The sequence below is a fragment of the Perna viridis genome, chromosome 13 (assembly GCF_037379345.1).
Source record: "Perna viridis isolate PV_CMFRI_1.1 ecotype Kerala chromosome 13, ASM3737934v1, whole genome shotgun sequence".
NCBI classification, from domain to species: Eukaryota; Metazoa; Mollusca; class Bivalvia; order Mytilida; family Mytilidae; genus Perna; species Perna viridis.
The window spans coordinates 31,950,902-31,976,081 of record NC_142457.1 but is presented as its reverse complement, the minus strand read 5'-3'; the positions used below and the strand labels follow the sequence as shown (position 1 = coordinate 31,976,081).

The 25,180-nt window shown below is 32.3% G+C and overlaps 1 protein-coding gene across 14 annotated transcripts in view; it reads right to left on the bottom strand.

Moving 5' to 3' along the window:
• Positions 1-25,180, bottom strand: part of LOC148600337 (microtubule-actin cross-linking factor 1, isoforms 6/7-like) — a 125,515-nt gene that overhangs the window by 19,802 nt on the left and 80,533 nt on the right. For 7 of the 14 annotated variants that reach the window (XM_088557015.1, XM_088557014.1, XM_088557024.1 and 4 more), the window contains 9 exons: positions 24,531-24,698; positions 23,162-23,317; positions 22,454-22,522; positions 21,289-21,612; positions 20,116-20,286; positions 19,266-19,628; positions 18,854-18,964; positions 15,580-15,681; positions 8,357-8,529 (listed from right to left, as the gene is read on the bottom strand). In XM_088557015.1, the coding sequence (XP_088413141.1) occupies positions 8,357-8,529; positions 15,580-15,681; positions 18,854-18,964; positions 19,266-19,628; positions 20,116-20,286; positions 21,289-21,612; positions 22,454-22,522; positions 23,162-23,317; positions 24,531-24,698 (1,637 nt within the window). Of the gene's footprint in view, positions 1-8,356; positions 8,530-15,579; positions 15,682-16,282; positions 16,295-16,796; positions 16,824-18,853; positions 18,965-19,265; positions 19,629-20,115; positions 20,287-21,288; positions 21,613-22,453; positions 22,523-23,161; positions 23,318-24,530; positions 24,699-25,180 lie in introns of all 14 variants that reach the window. The other 7 variants (XM_088557020.1, XM_088557023.1, XM_088557027.1 and 4 more) reach the window with 4 other exon arrangements.

Sequence of the window (25,180 nt, the reverse complement as noted above, 5' to 3'; positions counted from 1 at the left end):
TATTACATTGTAATGTTCTTGTTTGATATTGTACAAGATATTATGTAATGTTAGATGGGGCCCCAAACATTAACTAGTCTGTGGTTATCTAGACTGTGTCCAGGTGTGCAGTAATTTATTTATATGTACAGGTAAATATTTCCACATAATCATTGCTGTGAGATGTCATTACTGAAAACCTATTATTAGATACTAAAATTTTCCATTTTTTTTACAATTTTAAAAGCATAAGAAATAACAATAGTGATACTGCTAGCCTGTATCTAAGTCAGCTAAGTTAGAAAAATAAATAAAAATTGACATTGAAATTTTCAATATTTTTTAAAAATGAAAATGAATCTCTTTATGTTTTTTAAATACAATTCATATGATAAACCTGGCAGAAAGGACTAAAAATACATGTAAAACATCAGTATGATATATACAAGCTTCACAGCCCTGTTTATACATGTGATACATTCAGAAACAGACTTACCTAACAACAGAATAAATCAAATCCAATTAACAATGATTATCCCATCAGGAAGTGTCTAAACACTTAGAAATTAAAGAATTGATAAAAGAAAATAGATGACATTTGTTTACACTTTTGCCATGTGAAGATAATTAAACAGGGACACAATTAATGGTCCATGGTACAAAATGTAGTTTGTTTGAAATTTTATCACTTGAAAAAAAAAGAATCAAGTTTGGTAAATTAAAAAAAAAATCAAATTATATTGTAAGATAAATTAGACCATGAAGGACAAAGGTGAAAATGCTTTAAAAATCAGGGACTATGTGAGAATAGTAATAAAGTCCTTGATAGAAATAAAAAACCTGTTTCTGGAGTAGTACTTTATTATTTTATGTATATGAAAGTGACAGACTAGAGCTAAAAACCTGCTTCATTCATGCATCAAAAGTGAATCTTGTGTACATGTATGTCATGAATGGACAGGTTATTTCGATGAATTGACAAAGATAATTCATCAATGGACTTAATACTGACATACTTAAAAAAAAATTATTATGTTTTTTGCCCACCCCCACAACTCTAATTTCTGAAAATTGGCGACATAAAATGGCAGTTGCCAATTTTTCTGGCGACAGAATTTTGGAAGCAAGAGCAGCCCCTGTATATACTTGAAATAACCAACTGCATGTATCTACAGTACAATGTACATGTAGTTGTAGCTCATTGGTGGATCCAGGGTTTTAGATTAGGAGGAGGGCAGAGTTAATTTTTTTTAGGTTAAATTTTCGAAATATTCTTCTAAAGTGAGTGCAATGTAGATATCTTTTGTGGTAAAATTAGCCAGAAATTAAAGTCTTAACCTAAAATCGCTTAAATCTACCCGACAACCCATGCTTTGCAAATTTTAGAGGTGGCGCAAGTCTGCCACACCCCGCCTGAATCTGCCTGTTGTAGCTTTAAGGACCAATGCTCACACTGAGCAAATACATACAATGTATGTATACATTATTGTATTGGATGTAGAACAGTTATATTTTTCCTTAGTAAGGTACAGGTAGAGTTAAAAATAGGATTTAGCTTAGATGTGCAGGGTAGAACACTTTGTGCTTGCAAACTGTCTCAATTATAATAGACAAATTATAAATGCTTAATGTAATCATGAATAATTGGAAATACTTTGCAATCTTTTTTAAAAGCTTTTTAGAATTGTAATATAGATGCATATTTCACTCCACTCCATTGGTAGGTTTCTTCTGGTATCATCCCGACTAGTTGCCCCAACCAATCAAGAGAGTAATATCTCATAAGTGATACATTAGGTAGCATAACTCTGTATTTAATTGAGTACACAAACTTACTCAAATTTTGTTTACTTGAGAGAAAGTACCATTTAAATGTTGAGTATTGTATATTTATAGACTAATTGATTTGATTTGAGACATGTGACTAGGTCGTGGGAAATATACAAGGTGTGTCAAAAGGAACAAAAGTTCAACTTTCACTAAATCGGATGCTTGGCAGACGATCATCGAGTGCACAGTTAATCCCACACAGCAGATGATGCAAAGTACTGTCAAATCATATAAAATTCAACACAACAAAAATTTCTTCTCAAAGAAAACCAACTCCATACGCTCAATAAAAAAAACGTCTGCAACTCTGAAAACCAGGGAAACATAACAAGATGAAATGCCACAACATATTTCTGTGTACTTAAGCTAAATATTTAAATCATTGTTTGTTGTTTAAAAAGTTTAACAAGTATAAAATAACATCCAACCTATAAAGACCTGTAATTACGGAGTATCCTTACCTCGGAGACATCATCATGAACCGTGGTATGAACGTTTGGTCCCACGGGTCATTTTCACCCCAGGGATCGTCATCCCGGGGATGGGATCCTCCAGATTTATTTAGATTATCATCCATGTTGTTCATAAGTCGTACATATTAAATTCCACAGGTATATATGTATTTATTAACATTTTTTACACGGAGAAATGTTTTGACATAAATTTTAAATGCATCCAAGACATGACACTGACTTGTATATACCTTTCCGACCGCAAATTCCTAATCCGTAGACATGAAAGTATTACTAACGGTTCGTAATTTCGTCAGTATTTTGTGTGGTATTGAAAGGCGAGAATTTTTCCTGTAGAAAAAAAATCTACTTGCATTCAAATCATTTATGCAAACTCTCCGTGGCCGCATATACAGTAGTAAATTATATATCCTCCCAGATCGCGAATTTAAAACTACAAAAGTCAGGTGAAGTCTACGTATGTTGCATTTAAATCACATAAAAATGACAAAAGGAAAAAATATCCTTATGACTTGCAAGAATGCTCAACTATCGTTTCCACATTTCAAACTATGTAAACATTTTTTCGTAATAAACATTCAATGTTAAAAATTACAACACAAACAAAAATACACAGCATTTTACCTGGCCACACGTCAATACCGTTATCAGGTAAAAATCTGACACACATAATCACTGTTGCCTTATTTAGATTTATCAATATTTCTGCCTTAAAAGCGCGAAATTCAATCGTCAGAATAAATTGCATGAAATAATCTTGTTGAATTAAATTGTAAGTTTTTTTTTGCAAGAACAAAGGTAAACAACTAAACACGAGAGGGGGGGGGGGGGTGGTCAAGCTCATGGCCGACAGAAGAGATTTTTTGTTTTTGCTTAGAATCTATTATTTTCATCTCCTAATTTTCATACTCCCTCGATCAATACAGCTTTCGAATCGAACGGGCAACGTGTAAGCCCTTCGTCCCAACCAAAAGGAGGTACCCTTCAGACTGCTAAACGCCACTTATTCAGCTTTTTTAACAAACAAGGTGCCATAGAAAAAAAACTGCCAACGAATAGCACAATGACAACAGTTAAGTACAGGATCTAAACAGGCAAGAATGTTCATGTTATCTTATGTTTGTCATCGGCTACAAATTGTAGTTTAAATTTTTTTTCTGTTAATCTTGATTGATTCGAGTTCTTATTGTTTTGCACGAATTTCCTGAAGGGACTTCTCAACGTTAGATGAAAATCTGCATTTTTTTATATCTTCGAACAAGGTCAAATTTATAATGTTTATAAATGTCAAAGCCACAGGCAATTAACCATAAAAAGAAGGAAGACGATGCCACGAAGACAACAGACCGCCAAAATATTCCAAACCAGACTACGCGCCTTCGATTCAAGAGGACGAAATCAGAAGCCATTTTCGGAGCTTGAACCCTCTTTTGTTCGAAATTTTGCTGATTTTGTGTAAAATTAAGGCTAAAGGAGCAACAGATTTCACGCTTGAACAGGAGATGAGTTCGACGGGAAAAGGCAGTAGTACATGTGTACGCTAAGACAAATACTGGCATAACGAACAAGCTCAGGACAGCCAATTTTTTATTATACCGAACTCGATACCTGTTTTATTTGAACAGGACCACCAGAATTCAAAAGTTTATTAAACTTTGATCATAGATCTTCAATATACATCATATATAATAAATTTCCCATCTAAGATGTTCAGCGAGCTAGAAACTTGATACATGCTTATAAATACTTTTGAATGATAAAGCTATTTACGCCCCGATCTTAGGTCTCCATTTAGGCTTCGGTCTACAAATATAAAGTAAATTTGCCAACAAATTGTGACCTATTTCAGCCACTTTATCGCCAATATTTCACTTTTCTACGTACAAATACCTCCTATTACTAATCCAGTTTCTTTCAAACTTGGTTATTATTTGTTTTGTAAACAAGGGCGATAAAAGTTTGACTACGTTGACAAGTGTGACGCCAACTGCTCTTTTCTGACACTAAGCGTCCATTTAGTATAATTAGTCGTTAACACCCAGCTACTATAAACTTTACGGGGCACAACGCTGCAAACAAATATTTGGAAGGTGTATAATTTTTGCCGCTACAACAGGCAACAAGCAATATTAGGCATTTAGAGAGTACAAGCTATCTATGACGTTATGTTGTCATTTTACAGTTCCACTCCGTTTTAAATTTAATAACACTTGACTAGAGTTACCTTGTCGAAAACATGAGCTACTACTGAACATTTAACACTGTTGAATACAAACTGTACAGTGCTCGTGCACACATGCACCTTGCAATCTTTTTGTAACTAACCTACATTTCTGTTTAATGACTATATTATTCGGGACGCATGATTTACTCGTTGCACTCCTCGATTTACTTGCTTCCCTTCCACATTTTGAAAGTGCATTTGGGTATATCGCTGCTCGACCACTCAGAAAGTAAAAGAAAAGTAGTGACCCCTTTGGTGAATATCAACCTTGTGAAATTTGATGAATCAGAGGAACAGAATTTCAGTTTGCCGGTTGGAAAGTATCGCCACTTCAATTCGAATTGTGTAATGAACTATACATCCGATTTTCAGTTCAGCTACTCCGAAATGCGCTAAATACACGATGGCATGCTTTGATAAAGTAATTTATGATTTGTGCAGGTATTTTATGTTCATACATGAAATATGCATTTATTTGAATATATATAATTAATGAGTTCATAATTCCATGCTTAAGTAAACATAACAGAGTAAAACTTACCTTGGGAGAACATCCATTGATGTTAAATTCCTTCAATTCCCACTTTAAAATTCACTTTCTCCTTTTTTAATTCAAATTTTAATTTCTATGAATCTGTATATGAATTTATTCACAAATCCTGTGATTCTATATGGCTTGTCTGTAGCCACCCACTCCTTATCAAACTCTTTACTCAAATTAAGGTATTATATTGTGACAATCTAGCCATACACATTGATATGTTTATGATCAAAGCCATAGGGTGTTGTTTGTTTTTGGGGGATTAGGGATTGGGTGATAAAAGCAGGGGGGTTGAGATATTATCTAGAGCAGTTGGACATGTCATTGGACTGGTGGATTAAGTTGGGAGAAAATAATTGGTCTAAAAGGTGTAAAATACCATAACAAATTAGGATTATTATAAGGCTAGGAAAAGATGAAAATCACCTACAAATAAAGGGTCTTTGACATGAACATTGTCACCATAAACAAACATAAACTCCTGATCTAAATCACATATAATATAAACCCATATGTATTTTTTTGAATTGAAATTAATATTATCCATACTTCATAACTCTTACATAAGACAGTTCTTTTCAGATTTAGATTTAATTTAAAAAATGAACATCTTGGGGACAAATATTAACCAATAATGGCCTGTAAGCCTCAGGAATGCTCCCTGGTTGATAATGTTTGTAATATATCTTTTCTTTTATTTGTTTTTTTTTTTACTTTTATTTAATTTCACTGGTTTCTGTTTTTGATTTCTTGTGGAGGGACTGTATTTAATCAAAATATAAAATCCAAAATGTAACTGCTGAAAGGCTGTCACAAAAACAGTGGGAATTTAAGTGACAAAAAGAAAGGCACTGAACATTTCTTTTGTGATCAAAGCTATATGCCATCATCAAATGGACCATTAACTTTTATACTTCACACATTTACAGAGACAACTGTATATAAATGATGGATTAAAACAGAATGTTTAAAACCTTCACATTTTTAAATATTAATCTCAGATGCAATTATACTTGTATCTAGGTCAGCCAACAGGATCCACAAAAAGAATTTCTGAAAGAAGACCTTTTCTGGAAGCTGAATTTTATGACGGAATGATTTGACAAGAATTGAAATAATTCATTATGATTTTAAGCTGAAAAAAAACAAGATAAATTTCCCAGTGCAGCCAAATCTCCAGCTTTTGCAGGGCATGTTTTTATGAAATATCTGGAGACTCCTGCACTCTTTAAGCAGGATACTTAACGCCTATGTATATTTTGTTAACCTGTAGATGTCAAACCCTGCTCCATTGAATAATTTTAGAAGTCTGTGAATGACAACTGATATGGTTAGTTTGAGGTAAGTGCCAAGCAAACCAGTTTGACACGATGTCAAATTGTTACAATAATTAGTTTTACTATCAGTCCAAGCCGAGTTTGGATGTACAAATCCTTTCATAGAGTTGTTCAATATTTCCCTCCACTTTTTATGGTCAAAACAGAACACATGTAGCAGACATAATACATTTGTCTATTGTCAACCTACATGTAGCTTTCAATCATCTTAATCCCCCTCACCGTTTGATGTTAATCCAGAAGTCACTAATCCTGTTGTAATTCAATCAACAGCTGGTCAGTAAATCCTTATCCCATAAGTGTTTGAGTGAAGCTCAATAGAACTAAACTTATTCAGAGCTATTCAGACCCTGCTTGCCTGCAGAGTACAGCTCAATAAAGTGACTCAGTCTATCTTGATTGATTGATTGAATGATTGATTGATTTTGGTTTAGTTACTTCACACATTTCAGGATGAAAACTCTTGATCAGTGAGACCCATTATTGTACTAGTCTGAAGTGATAAGCCTGAATTTTAATGTGCTGGCTTGATAGCTCACAGGAGCAATAGTTTGTATGTAGGCATGTCACCCCACAATGACACATTATGCCACTATTCTGACTCTGTCAATCTTACTAGTTGCTATTCGATCTCCTATATGACGTCAGAGTGCTTAGTGGAGAAGCAGTGGCATCCTATTTTAAAGTATTTCTGATGACTCAGCTGGTGTTCTGTGATATATACAACCAACATCACAATTTTTTAAAGTGAAAAAGGACAATAACTCTTGATTGGTAAATTTGAACATCCAAACACTTTCTGACATTTTGCAGCTAATGTCAGCCTGATTCTATTCCACCTAGTAAAGCTTGATGGTTTTCACAAAAAGCAACATCTTGGCTGAGACAACCTTCTCTCCAACGATCAAGTTGTCTGTTTAATCTGAACTTCTGGGAGATATCATTTAGTTGACAACATTTTCTTCTTGCTCAGCTTAAAATCTTCTTATTCCAATTACAACAGACTTACTGCTAGAATCAAAATTGTCAATTTTATCCCACCCAATTAATACACATTTCAATTACAACTGATCAAAGATGTCAATTTCAACCCATCCAATACACATAATTACTACATGATTACCCACATTCCAATTAAGTTGAAAGTTTTGACAGCTATCATTGATCTGTCATACCTTTAGGGTGGGTCCCATATAATAATACATAACAATGTTGTAAGGGTGAATCAAAGACAATGTATGTCCCCATGCATCACTGACGAGAGACATACAGGGACTACTGAGTGGTGACATTGATTGTAATCATAATTTTAAATTTTCATTTAAAGGTGTAATGAATTTGTTTTTAATACATTGAAGTATTTGAACTTGATATTTTCCACTAATTGACTTCAATCTATAGTCATCTTAATTTTTCTCGGCTGCATGATATGCTCACCACCTCCAACCCCCAACACTGTGGTTATTTGGTTTGACAGCTCCTGTCACGTCTTTACTCCTTCTTGGTGTCCGTAACCATTGAAATCTTGAAACAGCTCTGCCTCTTTCATCATACATGTTTACTATCGTACCCTTCAAACTCTTGCAAACTGCAGTCTTTCCAAAGGTTCAATTTTTTTTCTTCAAGACATTCAGTCCTGTGATGACATACTATTTTCTGGACTGAACCAAGTTTTCCTGAATCAATAATGACTAATATCTGAAATTTTCCGGACTTCCGGTCTAGTGGTCCAGATTTTTTTACCGGTCCGGTCACATATTTACTGGTGACATCCGATGGTCTGACAAACCTTTGGAAAGACTGAAAATGCGAAAATGCTTGCAAACTCTCAACACAACTCCTTAACCAACTATTTTCATATCTTTCAAACAACTACCTCACAAGATTTGCTTTTATAATTAAAGCCAACATGACCTTTCACATTCCTATTTAACCTTGACATCTAACCTTTCATATTTGACTTTCACCCTACCTTTTAGAAATTACAGAACGAACAGCATTCCATTTATTTTTTAGGTCATCGAGCATCTGTTGAAGAACCTCTCTTTCAGGGTCTGCTTTTGTGCACCGATCCTTCAAATTACGGCCAAGACGGGTGGCAGAGTAGAATGCAGGATGTTTACCAGCAAGCTGATGCTGAAATTTCTGAAAAAAAAAAATATTTACATTTTTTTTCAGAACATACAATGTCTTTAGATACAGAAAAGAAAGAAATAATAGTAAAAGTTATCTTTAAATTGTAACTTAGCATAGCTACTTGAAATTAATGATATGTCTTAAAGCACTGTTATTAGATACACATGTATAAAACTTTATATGGACATATTAGAAATTGCTGACAAAAGTTCATGCAGGTAAATATCTCAAATAGTTCCATTAAATTAGTATTACTTGTATTGACTTAGGCACCAACCATTTTATTCAAGAGGTATTTGGGCTAGGACGTTTAAAAAAAACAATTCCATACTTAGCAAGTTTTTTTCACAGCCATGGACAGAAAAAAAACTACTGTATATGTTTTAGTATTTCCAAAATTCACTCAATACAGAAGATTGTCTAATAAAAACTATAAAACTTCAGATCCAACTGGAAAAAAAATAATCATTTAAAGCTTGCACTAAAACAACTTTCTAAAATAGCATAACCCCCATCATGAAGAAAATGCCTTCTAAGACATCTGTAAACTGAATCAAGTAGAAAAACATAAGTTTGATATTACATGTACATGTATTGGTAAGTGACATATTTTTTTTAAGCAGTTAGCATATTACTATGTATGCTATGCACTTATACTGAAACAAGTTCTAGAATGGGATAAAGTGCAGGAAAAATCATTGAGTAAAGTGTAACTTGTTTAACAAACTCTGTCAACAAATTTTGTCATTCACAAAAAGACTACAATTTACAAATTAGGTTAGTTTTTAAGGAGTCACAAGACCAAGGTTTTAAATTCTCTCTTTTCAAATTGTTACAAAGAGTTTCCTGTAATTATATAGTCATTTTAAAGGCTTTGCACCTGAAGAATTTCAACTTGATTTTTAACTTCTTCAATTTAAGCCTTGACTATAGACAAAATATGAGAAGTATATTACATGAAATCAAGATTAAAATAAGTTTACCAGTATCTTCCGGTATAGATCATTTCAACTTAGTTATTAAAAGATTGAACTCAGAAATGTAAGAAAAACTGATAAAAGTTTACATTGAAACTGATTGATAGTTAATGTATTTGAACATCCATTTTAAAAGGGGAGATAATCCAGTAGTTTCTATGGAAGATGTAGAGAAAAGAATCCATGAGATAAGCAAACAAGTGAAACCTATGTAAACCAAAAACCTGTCTATTTCAAACTTCTATAGTACAAAAGGATTCTGTTTAAACAGGTTTCATTGTACATTGAACAGTTCACAAAGTTGTACAGAATTGACATAGAAATATGATATTGGTGGGTGGGAGGAGTGGGGTAGCAATATAATACAAGGTAACAAGTTTTATTCTGCCGAAACTAAATCTAAACTTGTTGCATAAAAATCAACCAGAAATGTTTGATTCCATTCAGAGCTTTAATTCATAGACATGTTTATATTGATTTAATAAACTTGTGGTTTAATCTTAAATAATTCTTTTCAACCCCTATTGAGAGTTTCAGAATTCTGAACAAATACAATAAATTTGACCACCCACAATCTGTCCAACTAATGACCTTCTATTTAAAACATATATCTTAAGAAACTAAATTTATTTTGTGAGCAAAAATAATACTAAGTTGTGTTCAAAATTCAGGGTCATGCATACTACCACCAATTTTTTATTCAAGTGACACAAAGCCTGCTTTGTGATTATTGTCCCCCTACACCCCCCACCTCCCGATATTCAAAAGGTACATAAAAATACTGGTATACTACATTCATGTGTCTGTCCTGCACACTCAGAAACTACACAACAGATTTTGTTTATATTTTGTAGGATTGTTAGTCACCTTATGCTGTTGATCATATTGCCCCACAATTTTACAGGAAGTACGGAACATTTCCAATTCACTTTTTTTTTATGCAGTGGCAGGGGACAAGTGGCTACGCATGGAAATCTTGTAGTTATCAAGCTACTCTTTTTACTATGTGCATCAACCCAACAATAATCTAAGTCACTTAACAACCACTATTGAAAACATGTAGCATAATAAAAACATCTGCAAAATACTCTATCAATTATTAAATAATGGGTGTACAAAGAAATCCATTGAAAACACAATGCCGAGAATAAAAACACACAACAGGCAAAGACCCTACTAAAAAAACAAACACTGGAACTAAAAAATACAAACACTAACCATACAGAACACCACTAAAAATGAGGTGAACTTAGGGAGTCTCCCCAACTTTCATGGCAGCTTTGTTCACTCCTAGTTCTATCAGGGTAGAAAACTCACTCAAATTCTAGCCAGTCCTGAATACAATTTTTCAATATGTTTACTATATGGCTATGTATATTTTTGCTATAATTAGCCAGCCCTGCCAAAAAAATAGCCAGTATCGGGCTGGCGGACAGGCTACTATGTCTAACTCTGATTCTATCAAACCAAAAATTGTAATTTAAAAAAAAACACCACTGAAATATATATATAAAATAAAGCAATACAAATTAAATTGTAAGCCATGAACACATAAATGTCCACGACTTTAATTGTTTCTTGATAACGACAACAGCCTCAAAGGCATACTTTAGTCACTGCATCGATGACAACATCGTCAAATATTCCCTTACAGCTGATTTCTATTCATTGGAACTGTTGAAAAGAAAACAATTTAGCGAACCTTCAATTATCTATCAATAAATGAAGAATTAAGTTACAATTGAAATAAAATTTTGAGGTCATCACATGGCTATCTTTTCTTCGTTTGTCCTTTAAAGGTTGAGGTAAGTATCATATGTACCTATACAGGTAATCAGAGATGAAAAACACCTGTTAATGAGATTTTACCTAGAAAAGAAATCAAGATGCTTATGGTCAATTTATTGCACTCACCTGGATCTTAAGTCCAAAATATTGTAAAATGTCCACAAAATTAAAAGATCAAAATTCCAGAAAAATGCAAAAATGTTACAAAATCCTTGAACAGAAAGTTTGAATTTCAACTGTATATTATTACACTAACTGCCAGTTTACAAAATCTTTTTATCTTATTGTCCAATCAAATTGAGGATTACTCATGCACAAAATTTGCCATAAATATGAAATATTTTTACTCTGTGTGTAATTTTGTGATGCTAATGTTCATTGAGAAAACTCAATGAAATAGCTTTGTATGGGGTAGAAAACTTGACTCTTGAATAAACTTTAAATTCATGCAAGTTGAATGGATTTGAAAATTCAGAGATTATATGCTTCTTTCTCCATCTACTTAAAGATGAAGAAAATGAAATCCACAGGGGATTTATATATTGGAGATGACTAGATATTAAATCAAAATTTATAAGTCAAACACAAGAGTAATCCAGTCAAATATGTTAAACTTAAAAAATTCTAAAGTGAGAATTCGCCCTTTCAAAATTTTCTCAAAGTGGGCAATTTCCCTTGTTCTTCTTTTTGCAATACATTTTGTCAAGAGTAGAAGTAAATTTCAAGAAAGTAAGCTGAAAATTCATATACAACAGAAAATATTCCTGTTAATTCTGCTAACTCTCCTGCTTTGACTTGAGCAGGATATTGTTGAATTTCCAATTAAAAATTTGGGAGGCTCCTGTCAAAAGCTGGAGTGTTAATATATAATATTGGGAGGCTCCCACCAAAAGCTGAAGTTTTAACACATATAATATTAGTTATATCAGAATGACTAGCTAAATCTACTTCACTCGAACTGCTCAGAAGATATGGTGACATCTTAGATTCCTCTGCTTTAATGGTATATAACAAAGGGATTATAAATAGCAAAGGGGCAAGATTAAGGCAATGTTTCAGCTTTCAGAGATTGGCTATTTATTTTCTAATTGTGATGTAAGACTTAAGGGCTGTAATGTAAAGCTACCATTAAATTGAGCAACCAAAAATTATGATGCAAATAACTGATTGATTGATTAATTGAAAAAGTCAATTCAACATAGGTAGATATTTATTCAAAGTGAAATGTGTCAAACTGGAAAATTACTGCAGGCTTAAATGACCCTGGAATGTCTTGACCAATTCACTGCATTGCTTTAGGAGTTTAGTATTCCTCATTCAATCCAGAATTAGAGATATACATCAGACCAATTGTCAAGTGAAAAATTAAAGTATTGCACCTGATGAACAATTCAGGCTAGATTTTTACAGCAACACTTAAAGCAAGAATTTAACAACATACTGATAAAATACATAGTTTACACTATATGAAGGCTTAAGATTGGGGAACACAACAAACCTATACAAAGAAAGAAGACCTTCTTATCAAAATAGTACAATATGGTTTAAAGTTTCCTTCTTATACAAAATCACAACCATGCATCAAGTATCTTCCCTTTATTCCCAATGAATCAAAATTAGGTATCCAGTATCATTCCTTTATTCTCAGTGACACTAACAATGTTGACATACTCCTTGTCAAAGATCATTACAAATCTAACGTTAAATAGTGCAACTCAGTTGTAAGGTTGCTCATTATCTTGAGTTATCATTAAGATCTGGACTAAAAAAAACCAATGTATCTTTACCATAAAAATGTTATTAAATTCTTAAGGATCATTGCACTTGAGAATAGAACATACCACATTTAAGAAGAGGATTTGTCTATTTATGTTTGGATTTTAAATATTGATTTATTGTGTTATTAAAATGAAATTAGTTTTAGAAAGTTTGAAGTCTATCAAGTACACACCATAAATACAGATCAACCTGTCTAAACCAAACCACGAATAATCTGAAAACTTGCCTAAACCAAACCCCACATAATCTGAAAACCTGTCTAAACAAAACACTTATAAAATGCCTTTGTAAAAACAGAGGATGCTTACCCTACCGGTGCACCTGGTGCCAGTTTTTAGTTGAGTCAGAGTTGCTCATTTACATTGGTCACTTTGTATGTATTATTTTGGTTATTTTATGTTCTTTGTTGTGAATGTCTGTTTTCCATGTTTGGTCTTTGGATTACATTATTTTCACTGCACATATTAGAGAATTCTTACAAATACTGCTAATTGAATTTCCTACTTAAACAACACATACAAGATATACCAGTTTTATATATTGTTATTATTTTATATACATTCTTTTGATTTCTGTTAGAATCTTGGTTCCCTTTATTGCTCTTTAATTGTATTTTGAACCAATGAAAACTAAACACATCAATTCTGATAAAATTCCATACTCCAAAAAGGTTTCAGTTTAGACTGGTATCATGCGTTTAAGTTATTTTTGTTTTAAAAAATCAGTTTAGCACCTCCATACCATGAAATAGCTCTAAAATATCATTAACCCTTTAACCCCTCATTAAAGATATTTACTTGTAGTATTCCATGTCACAACTCATTCTCCCTCAAGCCCCTCACGAAAGATACTTTATTCAAGTGTATCAAGAATGAATTTGTTACACCAATAAATTACCTAAAATAAAGATTTGTAAATTATGGGTTTCTAAAAGAGAATTTTTCTTTGACAAAGAAAACCACAACTTTAAATCCTTCCATAAACTTTGAAATTCTCACTATGTATACAGACTCTCTACTTCACAACCTTCATTCGCTATTCTTTGTTGCTTGTAAAATTCTGTTACGGTAATTAATTTTGATTATTCAGCAAAATGTTATAAAATGTAAAAGTTGAGGAGTGTTTTATAACTTAGTATGTTGGTACTATTCCTATACATGTCTGCAAAAGTTGTGGGAAAGCAACTTGATGTTTAATGCTAAACATGCAATAAAGTGCATACTTAGTAAGCAACCAAGAGACCCCTGGACAGATATCAACATCTAGTCCTCTGTGCATTGGTCAAAAATCTTCAATGATAATTAACCATAGGAAAAAAAACTATATTAAAAAAATCGTTTTAAATTTTCACTAGAAACATGTACTTCTCTATTTTCATTAAAACTAAGTTGACTAGTTGTAATTGAAAATTTCTGCTATTCATATCAATTCATTAAAAAAGCTAAAGATCAATTTCTGACCTCTTGACCCAACTTTATTACAGCACTTCAGTCCCTTTATTTGGGTACTCTAACTTTTAATGATTCAGGTCTATAGTCTAAGGCTTGGTATAATTTCCTGTCATAATATTGGTCATAACAAAAAGTGGTCAAAAGGCTTTTCAAATACACAAAGGTTGCGTGACTAAGAAAACATTAGAGGTCTTTAGAACAGTTGACCAGAACAGACCAAGGCAAAATATACAGTAAAACTGATCTTTTAAAATGATTTTCTAAATCATGATTTTATATGTATCCATATACACAAACAGGTATTTCCATAAATAATCTAATATACAGATATATGTTCTAAAAAATATACGAATATACAAAAACATATGGTACAATTTTCCAGATTAAATGGCTGACTTTCTAAGCTACCATAATATATACTTAATCTACCAATAATGCCATAAAGCTACAATAACAAGTCATATCCTGTCATAATATTGGCCTATTGTCCTCTTAAAAGTTCATTATGGTTATACACAGGTCAAGAGACACCATGAATTGGAAAGAAAGTTGTTTTGTGAATGGTCAAAGGTATCATGAATTCTGAACTAAAAACTATCTTGGCCTTCAATGATTTGAATTCTGGCTGATTATGTGCAAAAGCTATTTAAATTTCAGAAATCACTGCAATGTTTTTTATTGCAATGATTTTAACTTGCATGATTGAATTTCCAGCAGCACTGAATACAATTTTCCCTCAACATGGCAATACTTTTAATCACAGTTTTGCAAAAAAAAAGACAAAATTGTAAAAATCAATGCATGCAATAACTTCTATACTTACAATATTTTGTAATATTGGCAGCCATTACTAGCACAATCTGGGTTTATAATGGTTATGAGAGGACAATAGCGACTGTGAAATAAGATTGGCATCATGGTGTGATGCAAAAGGGTTGTATCACATTATTTGTTTTTCTTTTATATGGAAGTAAACTTTTGAATTCATTAGTTTATTTTATACGATTGACAGGACAATGTGCTTTTACGTGTACATGTATCTTGAAGCATTTTTCTTGTTTCACCTTGTAAGAACTGTTTCCAACAGCTCGGTCAAGCACCAGTGGAGGAGTGTTCAATGTTGTGAGGGGGAAAAATAAGAAATAAGAAGTGAACCTCACCCCATCCTAAAGAAATCAAAAGAAATATATATTGGTGGATAAATAGTAAAACCAAAACATATCCTAATGATACAGCAACCTGGAAATCTACAGATATATGTATAAATACCATACTCCATGTTATAAGCCTTTTCTACTGGTCATAGAATTGTTCTGGTCAAAAAGCAATTCTTCTTTATAAGGTTTATAGTTAAATAAAACAAGAGAGCATTGGTTTGAATGTGGTTTTACATCCCATGGCAGATATTTCATGCATTTGAGGACAATAATATCTAATCAATAAAACAGACCCTACCATTAAGTACTCTGCCATGCTGAGACGGAATTTCACTGTGCTAGCTCAGAGAAGAATAACCAACAAAAAGGCATGTCGCCAAACTCGGATACATTATTCTAACTTGAAGCAAACCAGTCACACTATCTCCTCTATGTCTCATTCAAGACAAGCATGCTACCATGAGACCACCGAAACTAAAACCTATGCAGGAAGAATTGCTAAATGGCAGGAACAGCTTTATGTCTAGTAAACATAATTGAAAAGTAAACAGTCTGTGACATGCTGTGAAGACTAACAATACACGGACCGTTTCCATAACAACATCATTACCTTGGTTACCACCTTTGATGTCATGTTTAAAAGAAAATCAGATTTTGTTTATTTCTAGGCTGGGTTTCATTCACTGCAAATCTGACTACTATCTTCCAAGGCATTTCAAATTTCTAGTAAAAGTTTGTTAAAATTCAATTCAAGATCAATCATTATTAAGTTTTTAAAACATAAACCTAATGGAAAAAGATATCAACCTGGGTCTAAGAACTGCAATTGTGTTTTTTTTTTCAATTCAATGAGCAATTTTTAAAACTACTGATTTTTTAAAATTTAATTTTCAAATTTAAAAAAATACATGTGATTTATGGATAAATACAGCAGTTTTGTAACTGAAAATTGATTTTTTGAATAAAAGTTGTAAATATTAACTGTCGTCATCTAAAATCCAAATATACTGAAAAGCTTTGGAAGATTGCATTTGTGTCCACACTGATCACACTGTATTGTGCCAAGGGAGACCACTCAATCTACTCTAGCTAACACACACACACACACACATTAAAGACTGTACCTCCATGTGTGTTTCCCATAGTGCATTCTAATAAAAATCACATGAGTGAAAATTCTTGGTGTAAATGTTTCATGCTGTTTGTGAGAAAAATTCTTTGTGGTAGTTGAATGCTAGATAAATCAGTTTGTGCCTTTCACTACTAAAGCCTAGACAAAGAGTATACAACATGTTTTTTTTGTATAGATCAACTTTGGCAACTTATACTGAAATCTACCTAACAACACAATACAAGATATTTTCAATTTTTTTTAGGAAATTAACTTTAGTTTTGCCACAGATTGATATATATATATTTTTTAAATGATATTTTGTTTATCTATTGAATTTTAGAAGTTTGCTGTTTATTTACATTTAAACATTTCATTTAGATTCATTAAAAAAAATTAAATTCAAAAGGGAAAAAAATCTAAAAATATATTAAAGTGTTAATGATAAAAATAATATATTATGATATACCGGGAAAGGAGAAATACATTATAGAGAAATGAGGTTTTAATGTTATGTCACATTAATTTTTTTTACTATAGATCTTAGTTACAAAGTACGAAAAAAATATGACAGTCTACTGTGTCATTTAAGAAAAAGATCCAGGAACAAATGAAGTCGGCCTTTAACAAAACTGTTCACTAAAAATCATCAAAAACATCAACTTAACATCTAAAGATTGTTCAAAAAGATATTGAAACATCAGACAGAAAGTTTTTAAGGTAATTTGGTTTCTTATTTTCCATATGAAACTAAAGATCATGTCATTAGTTAATGTAGCCAAAAATAGAAATTAGACACTTTTTCAAATACAATCAAGACAAATAAATTTCTAAAAATATACAAACTTTTATTAAAAAGAGATTAACAACATTCCAGGATAATGAAATATATACGCTTTTGATTGAGTGAAAAAATCTTTTAAAAAAATGAATGCTTTTTAACATTTAATACAAGTAGCCACTTAAATTGTTCCATGAGACTATGATCACACTGCAAACTCTATATTTTAGTTTGTGAAGAGATTTTCTGTGATTCGTTTGTTTCACACTATTGTACCTTAGGGTCAAGCTGAAATTGGAATTCTATATTTGTACTTGTAGTATATTTATATGATACATTATATATATAATAATCATTATTGTATTTATTATATAATACAATATCATATTTATATTTATACATATAAAATTTCATTCAATTACAAGATATTGTTTTACTAAAAATTCTATTGTAATCAAAAATTTGTACATGTGTTTCTATGGTAAAAGATATCAATGAAATCAGTGACTTTTGATGTTGTCTAACATGAATTTAACAAATTAGTGGTACAGTGGTTTCCACTTAATCACATACTTGATGACTGCATAGAAACTCAAAGAACAAAAACATTTCCAATTTTATCCTTGAAAAAGATTCCTTTTATGTGCATAACATACGACAAGAAATTTGAAAATTCCTCTCAATTGCATAAATATTTTTCAGAATTTACTAAAAAATGTACCCAAATGGATAATACATTGTTAGAGAAATACCTCAGTTCTCTTAAGAACTTTTTTTTTACAAAAATATTTTTTCTTTCTTTTGACTAGACATGCACTATGGCAGAATTCTAATCATATTTGAAAAAAGATCACATCCCACTTAAACATTGAAAATATTAGGTATTTTACAATGAAATGATAATTTCTCTTAACTGCATATTTTTTCTGACACAGGCTAAGTGATTAAAAGGAATCCACTGTAATTCACTGCCAATGGTCTTTTTTCTTGCTTACAAATTTAGAAAAAATACATTGCTGCCAAAACAAGTAGGTTCACAACATTACCTTTAAACAGAACTAACTAAAACTATAGATGAAGTAAATTTGTAATTTACAATACTGTTTTGGTTCTATAGTGACAATTAGGTAAAAATAAAAGCTGTAAGTTGTTCTCAATAGTATTTTGAAGCTCTTGAATAAAAATTAAAAGCGTACTACTAGGGGAAAATGCAATAAATGACACACTTAGTTCAAAAAGGCAAACCAGATAAATAACATCAAATCAGGTTACAGTTGAAGCATACTGACCTTTAGTTCATCAATATTCTGTTTAGTAGCACCTTGAGGATGGTTGAACTTTGACATCAACTTTGAACTTTCATCCAACCAATCACAGAGACTCCTCCAAGCATCATAGAACTGAAGGGAAAGAGCAGATGTAAGATTTTGAAATATAAATAGTTCATTTATCATTGTTAGTAGGGTAAAGAAGAATGCAAGTTAGCTATCTCTTAGTAATTGTGTTTTTTACCAACCTGCTAATCTTGAACCACTACCCATATCCCAATGCTTGTAACATTGATTTCAATTGGTTAAAACTCACAGAAAGTTTGTTTGTTTGTTTGCTTCTCTTTTTTTATTTCCTTTATGTTTTTGTTTGTTGCTACCTAGTTCTTAATCATCGAGCAAAATAATTAAAGTGTCCCAGATTTTGACCTACCCGCTTGTCTTCTCTGTAAGCCTGTTGTAGCAAACGACCACGTTCATCTGTTCTACGGAGAAGTTTCTTCCACCGCAGACGAATACCAATCAACAAATTCTTGATATAAATAGTATCCTGTTTACGACCAAAGTATTTCAAATAACTTCCTGTTCGGTCAAGTAAGTTCATTTTTTCAGTATGTTGGTCAAATTCTGCTCGTAATCGATCATGTTCCTCTATTTGAAGGGTGACTTTATCTACAAGCTTGCTGGGATACTTGAATCCTCGCATGGCAACTTCTGCTGTGTTTAACCAATCGGTGAAAGACTTCAGAGTACCATGGAATTCATCCACATTACTCATGTGTTCATCAAGTTTCTCCTAGAATAATTTTTTTAAGTAGATAAGTAAATTTAATTGCCATCTGTACCAATGCTTGCAAAACAATGAAAATATTATCTTTGAAAAATATTTTTAGAATTTTCAGTAGTAAAATAACGCTTCTGTTTATCAAAAAGTATGTCTGTCTGTTTATTTCCTATATAATACTATCAAATTAACTTCATAAATATTATATATTCATCCTTCATCATTATTCATAGGAATGGAGATCAAGGACATCCTGTATAATTGTGTGGTCTCAAACATGAAACATACCAAATTTTTGGTAATTCTGAAGTGAATATATGAATTTTAAATGCAGGTTAAGAACTGTCTCCCATCATCCAAATCATCCATAAAAACATGGGCATGTAATATCATCAGTGGTTAAAGAGTGCAAATAGCTCTGTCCTTCAAAGTCTTAATTTATTTATTAAGTACAAACTTTAAAACCTTAAGGTATCATACAATGAATGAATGTACAAACCTTTCTTTTCTCAGCCTTATTTCTAGTATCAGTCGTTCGTTCCTTCAGTTTACGGAGTTTCTCAGATATCTGTTGTGACTCATTAGGAGCACATTTACTCATAATTTCTTCTCCCTTGGCTATCAGAGCTTCGATCGGCTCCTTTTTACTTGCAAGCTCTTCCTGTCGTTTCTAGAAATTAAAATGAGCATAGCAGTTAACCCTGTCTAAAATATGGCATTCATGAAACATATACAGTAATACCCCACTAGGTAATTGTGAAAAAGAGGAAAGGCAAATGTTTTAAATGCTATTAAAAATCAAATTTTGGATTTGCTGAAAATTGACACTTAACCTATAATTTATGGTGCTAAATTGTGTTCCAAAGCAATAATTGATCCTTTCTCAAGTTATCATCTGGAAACCATTGGGAGATGGAGAGACAAATGAACAGACAGGCAGACAGACATGCAATTATTTGGTGTGTATCACATAATAAATTGCCACTTCATTTTGCGGAGTATAAAAAAAAACAAATAAAATGAAAACCTCCCTAAACCAGACATATTCTTTTTATGCCAAATTTCAATGCATTTTTAACTTGTGTACACCAAAAATCTGTTTAAAATACAAGTCCTTTAGTTCAAGAGCAATCTATTTCAACAGATAAAACTGAAACATCTAAAAAAATCTAAAAAAAATTTCTTCAATGCAATATAGTTTGAAAGAATAAAACAAATAACGCTACAAATAAACAAAAAAAAACACAGTAGGTTACATATGTTGTCTTAGTAGGGAAACCCCCACTCATACAGGAAGTTGATATCAGACAACATCAAAATTGTCCCATCTATACAAAGTAACATACCAAATTTGAAACCAATCCATCCATAGGGAGCTGAGATTTTTGTGATGAAAATTTTCTCTAACATTTCATATAGTGAAAAATGGCAAAGTGTCAAGAAGCAGGATTGATATCAGACAGCACTCGAAAATGTTTACAACGTACGCCCCATCAATATAAAGAAACACACCAAATTTGAAATCAATCCATCCATTGTGAGCCAAGATAATTGTATCAAAAATCAGACGGATGGACATACCAACAAGGTGACTCCAATATACAACCCAATTGTTGAGTAGGGTTAAAAATAGTTTTCATGATGCTTTAAAATATATTTATTGTACACATACCATGCTTTTCTCATATTCAATCTTAGCAGTCTCTGGTAGTGCTCCAAGTGGCGTAGATGCCTTCAGCTCAGTCCGTAGGTCAGTGACCCATGTTAACATATCATCAACATCACCAAGATACTTCTTGACCTGTCGTAAGTTCTCATGAACTTTAGCCTCTTTGTCCTTGGCATTGGCTTGTGCTGCCCTCATGAGGTCATTCATAGTGTCCCGTTTCTCAACAAGGACTGGATTCTCTTCTTCCTCTTTCTCGATGATATCATCCACAGCATCACTGAGCTGTTTGCAGACTCGTTCTTGTATTTTCAGATCTCTGTTCAACAGCTGCGATAGAAATGTAAAAACTCATTGCATAGGTGAGAAAAAAAAAAAACAATGGTCTTTGCATCATACAGCCCAAATTTGTCCAATGGATATGTGAAAAGACAGACATGTATAACTACGTACCCCGAAATTGTATTTGTAGGGGGGAGGTTATAATAATAAACCATTTATTTTGCTGCTCCTTTCTGTGTTTAATGACCACAATAAAAAGTACCCACAATATTCAACACAATCATGTTTCGTCCTAGCTATAAAATAAACAATCAACGTATGAAAATTTTCATGCAATTTTTTTAAATAGAAATTGCAAACATTACTTCTTTTTCCAAGAAATATAAATGTCAATGGTTACCAAAAAGTAGAAAATAACCCAAAAAAAGATCACATTTTCTAAAGGAATTCATGCACCCTCAAGAACAAAATATGGAAAGAAATTCCAGCAAAAACCAAAAGCTCCAACCATCCAATAAATTAAACCTTAACCCTAAGAAATATTAACTTTTGTTTACAAAGGATAATACATTGTAAACTCACCCAGTTTTTCAATCTTAGAATTGTGAGCTTTAATTGCAAACAAATTTAGTGTTAAACCCAAATATGAAATAAACTACAAAATTAAATTTCAGCCCTCTTTTCTGCTAAGAAATCAATGCTTGCAGTTAACAACAAGTGCAACCATACTCCATTGTGTGAATTAATTATTCCACAATACCATGAACACTAAGTTCTGTTTCATTTTCCCTCTACGTTAAAACATAATACATGCAGTGCAACAACACAAGTGTTCTTTTTAAATCACATGTTAGCCATCACCGTGGCAACATTTGGTTTCTATGGATACCTGAATATTTTTTAGCTTGGCTTCCATTACTTGCACATCAGTTTTAGCAAGTTCATTCCAATCTGATTCCTGTTAATTTCATAGTAAATTACCTTAGAAGAAATATTTGTATGGTGGGCATTTTTCACGAGATGCTAATTTTGGTGGTTTTTTAGCGGTCTATCTCATAACGCCAAAATAAATTCCACAAAATATTTACTCAGAGCTGAAGTACTTTGTGCATCACTAAGCAAAGTAAGAAATTCCAAAATTTTTCATTTACATTTTTGCCTAAAAATTGCCAAATTTTACATCCATCAAAATACTCCCCCCCCTCAAGATAACCCCCTAAACTTTGAATGATTGACAAACAGGAAGTGGATGGAAGACCAAATTAATACAATGTAAATACAAGTCTCAAACTCATCTAAATTCAATTTTAAGTTATAAAAAAATAGTTTGAAATTTTCTAAATTTTTGTCAGACAATAAATTTTTCCAGACATTTCTTTATCCCTTTACAATATGATAGTCTGCTTTGCTAGCAAAATTTTCAGCAGAAAAATTGGTCTATTAATGTAGCATGTTTAGAAAAGCCTGTAGTTTAATCATTATTTTCTAATGAGCAAACTTAATGAAAAAAGAAGAACTATCCCATTGAATATAAACCTAAAATGAAGCCAACGACATACTCTAATACTAAGAATTGCTATAAGACAATGTTACTTACCTGTAGCTTTTTCATATGTGTTTCTAGAGACTTAGGATCAGCAATTAACTCTTCAAAGTTGTCCAGATCATCCTGAGCCTGCTCTAATGAGCTGATGGCACTGTCTATTCCTGCCTCTACCTCTCCTATCTTCATCTGCATGGTGTTAATCTTTGACTGCAACAACAAGTATCATAAAACAGTTGTAAGAATCAGGCAGGCAACTTTAGGCCATTCAAAATAAACTTCTTGGTTCTTGACATTAGGCCATTCAAAATAAACTTCTTGGTTCTTGACTTTAGGCCATTCAAAATAAATTCCTTGGTTCTTGGCCTCTCTTCATGAAAACTAATTAGGAACGTATATTTTTCATTTACCTTACTCCTCTGTGTATATTGCACACATTTTTTTGAAAATACACATTTTTTTGAAAATTTTTTCCCCAGATCCAGAAATATGTCATTTACTCCAAAATTAAACTGACTGATGATGGTATTTCAAACTCAGACCTGATTTTGTACAATTAAAGCAGAAAATGGAAAATTTGTAGTAATTATAGAGTAAAAATGATGAATTGTAATAGTAAAATTTGGATTTTGTGAAATTATATTAACATGTGAATCCACAGAACAATTTCAAGGCATCATTTCACAAAGCACTCTTACGATTTGCATACACGTAAATCCTTAACTAATCATAGGGAAATACGTGCACATAAGTCTTACATAAACTTTGTGAAAGAGTAATCAAGGGAACCAAGGTTATAGCGGTAATCAAAAGAATGTAATCCAGGGACAAAGACTAGACATGGAAAATAGACATACACAACAAAGAAAATAAAGTAAATAAAATCATATATACAAAGTAACAAAAGCAAATGAGCAACTCGGACTCTACTAAAAACTGGAAGCATGGACCAGGTGAACCGGTAGGCTATAGGTCCTCTGCTTTTCTAGAAACACATAAAAAGTCAAGCCCAGGGTAGAAGAAAGAGGAAAGGAAAACTATGACACGTGGAAAAATCAGTTTTCATGGCGCAGATGGATACACCATAACGATCCACGAGTTCATGATGACGACCATAAAACTTTTGTAGTGATGACTTCAATCTTGTAGCAACATAACCTTGTTCCAAAAGCCAGCCTATTTGTTAGAATTCTAGTGCGATACAAAAAGTCTGTGTAGTTTCGGCAAGCTCTGGCATAACGTATGAGTTGTGATATGAACACTCCATGCACAGGTGCTGAAGGGATGTTGCCACAGATGAAAGGAAAGTTGACAATTTTGAATGAAAAATCATCACGTTTGTTGTAAAGTTTGGTCAATAGTTTTCCTTTACAATTGATTTCTAAGTGTAGGTCAAGATATGATGTACCCATTAACTGCCTACCTCTCTATCAGAGATTCCTTTTAGAACCTCTTTCCATTTGGTATTGATGTCATGAACAGGTTTTTGCAGAGCATCGGCAGCCACAGGTGACATCTCTTTCAAGGCCCCTAACTCTTGGTTTAACTGCTGCAGTTCTGTTACATGCGGATGGACTTGAGATTTATTAAACTGAAAAATACAGAATGCATAATTAGCCTTCATTTCATATTAAATTTAAAACTTGAGTTTAAGTTATACATAACAAAGACAGAAGGCTGATTTATAAGGAGTAGATATGAAGAAAACGATGTTCACTCGTTGAAAGAAGTTATATTTATGTCAACTTGGTTATTTAGATAATACTTCTGTTCTTTTGATGGAAGTGTGTCTTTCAATACTTTCAATCTATGACTGTTATCTGTAGGTCATACATAGCATAAATCACTCACAGCTAGATTGGAAATACACTCATTTTATTCCTTCTAAGAGGATGTGAATCTGATTCAATATCAAATTCTCCAGCATATTGATAGTGTAGAAAAGTATAATATACTTTACTTTTCTTTAAATTTTACCGGTCAAACTTTATAATGAACAAAAACATGTGAACAAAATGGGAAATTTTAGATTTCAAGAATTTTTTTTACTGCAAAAATATCATTTCTATTTAC